At 59.7% G+C, this 273-nt stretch overlaps 1 protein-coding gene across 1 annotated transcript in view; it reads right to left on the reverse strand.

The window, feature by feature from the left end:
* Positions 1 to 273, reverse strand: part of LOC119594507 (thrombospondin type-1 domain-containing protein 7B-like) — a gene marked incomplete in the record, with an annotated part of 20,475 nt that overhangs the window by 14,152 nt on the left and 6,050 nt on the right. Inside the window, 1 exon segment of the mRNA XM_037943536.1 lies at positions 22 to 157. Coding sequence (XP_037799464.1) covers positions 22 to 157 — 136 coding nt within the window.

Here is a 273-nt window from a genome sequence, read left to right on the forward strand (position 1 = left end):
CTCTCCACTCGCTGATCTTACCTCCCTCCTCCTGGTCTGAGTCCCGGCTCCGCACGAGGCGTTGCAGGCACTCCACCCCCCCCACGCCCCCACGCGGCAGTCGGAGGGGCACTCCACCATGCACGGCTCGGACTCGATCCCGTCGTGGCCGCATGCGCTGGGGGGAGGGGAGGGGGAGGGGGTCAACGGGTTTTAGCGAAGATAAGAAGATTTTTGTTCGTAGGTTGGAATTTCTATGATCATACCTGCCTGTCTCCATATTTGTTGATTTTA

The sequence above is a fragment of the Penaeus monodon genome, chromosome 34 (genome assembly GCF_015228065.2).
Source record: "Penaeus monodon isolate SGIC_2016 chromosome 34, NSTDA_Pmon_1, whole genome shotgun sequence".
In the NCBI taxonomy this organism is placed as follows: domain Eukaryota; kingdom Metazoa; phylum Arthropoda; class Malacostraca; order Decapoda; family Penaeidae; genus Penaeus; species Penaeus monodon.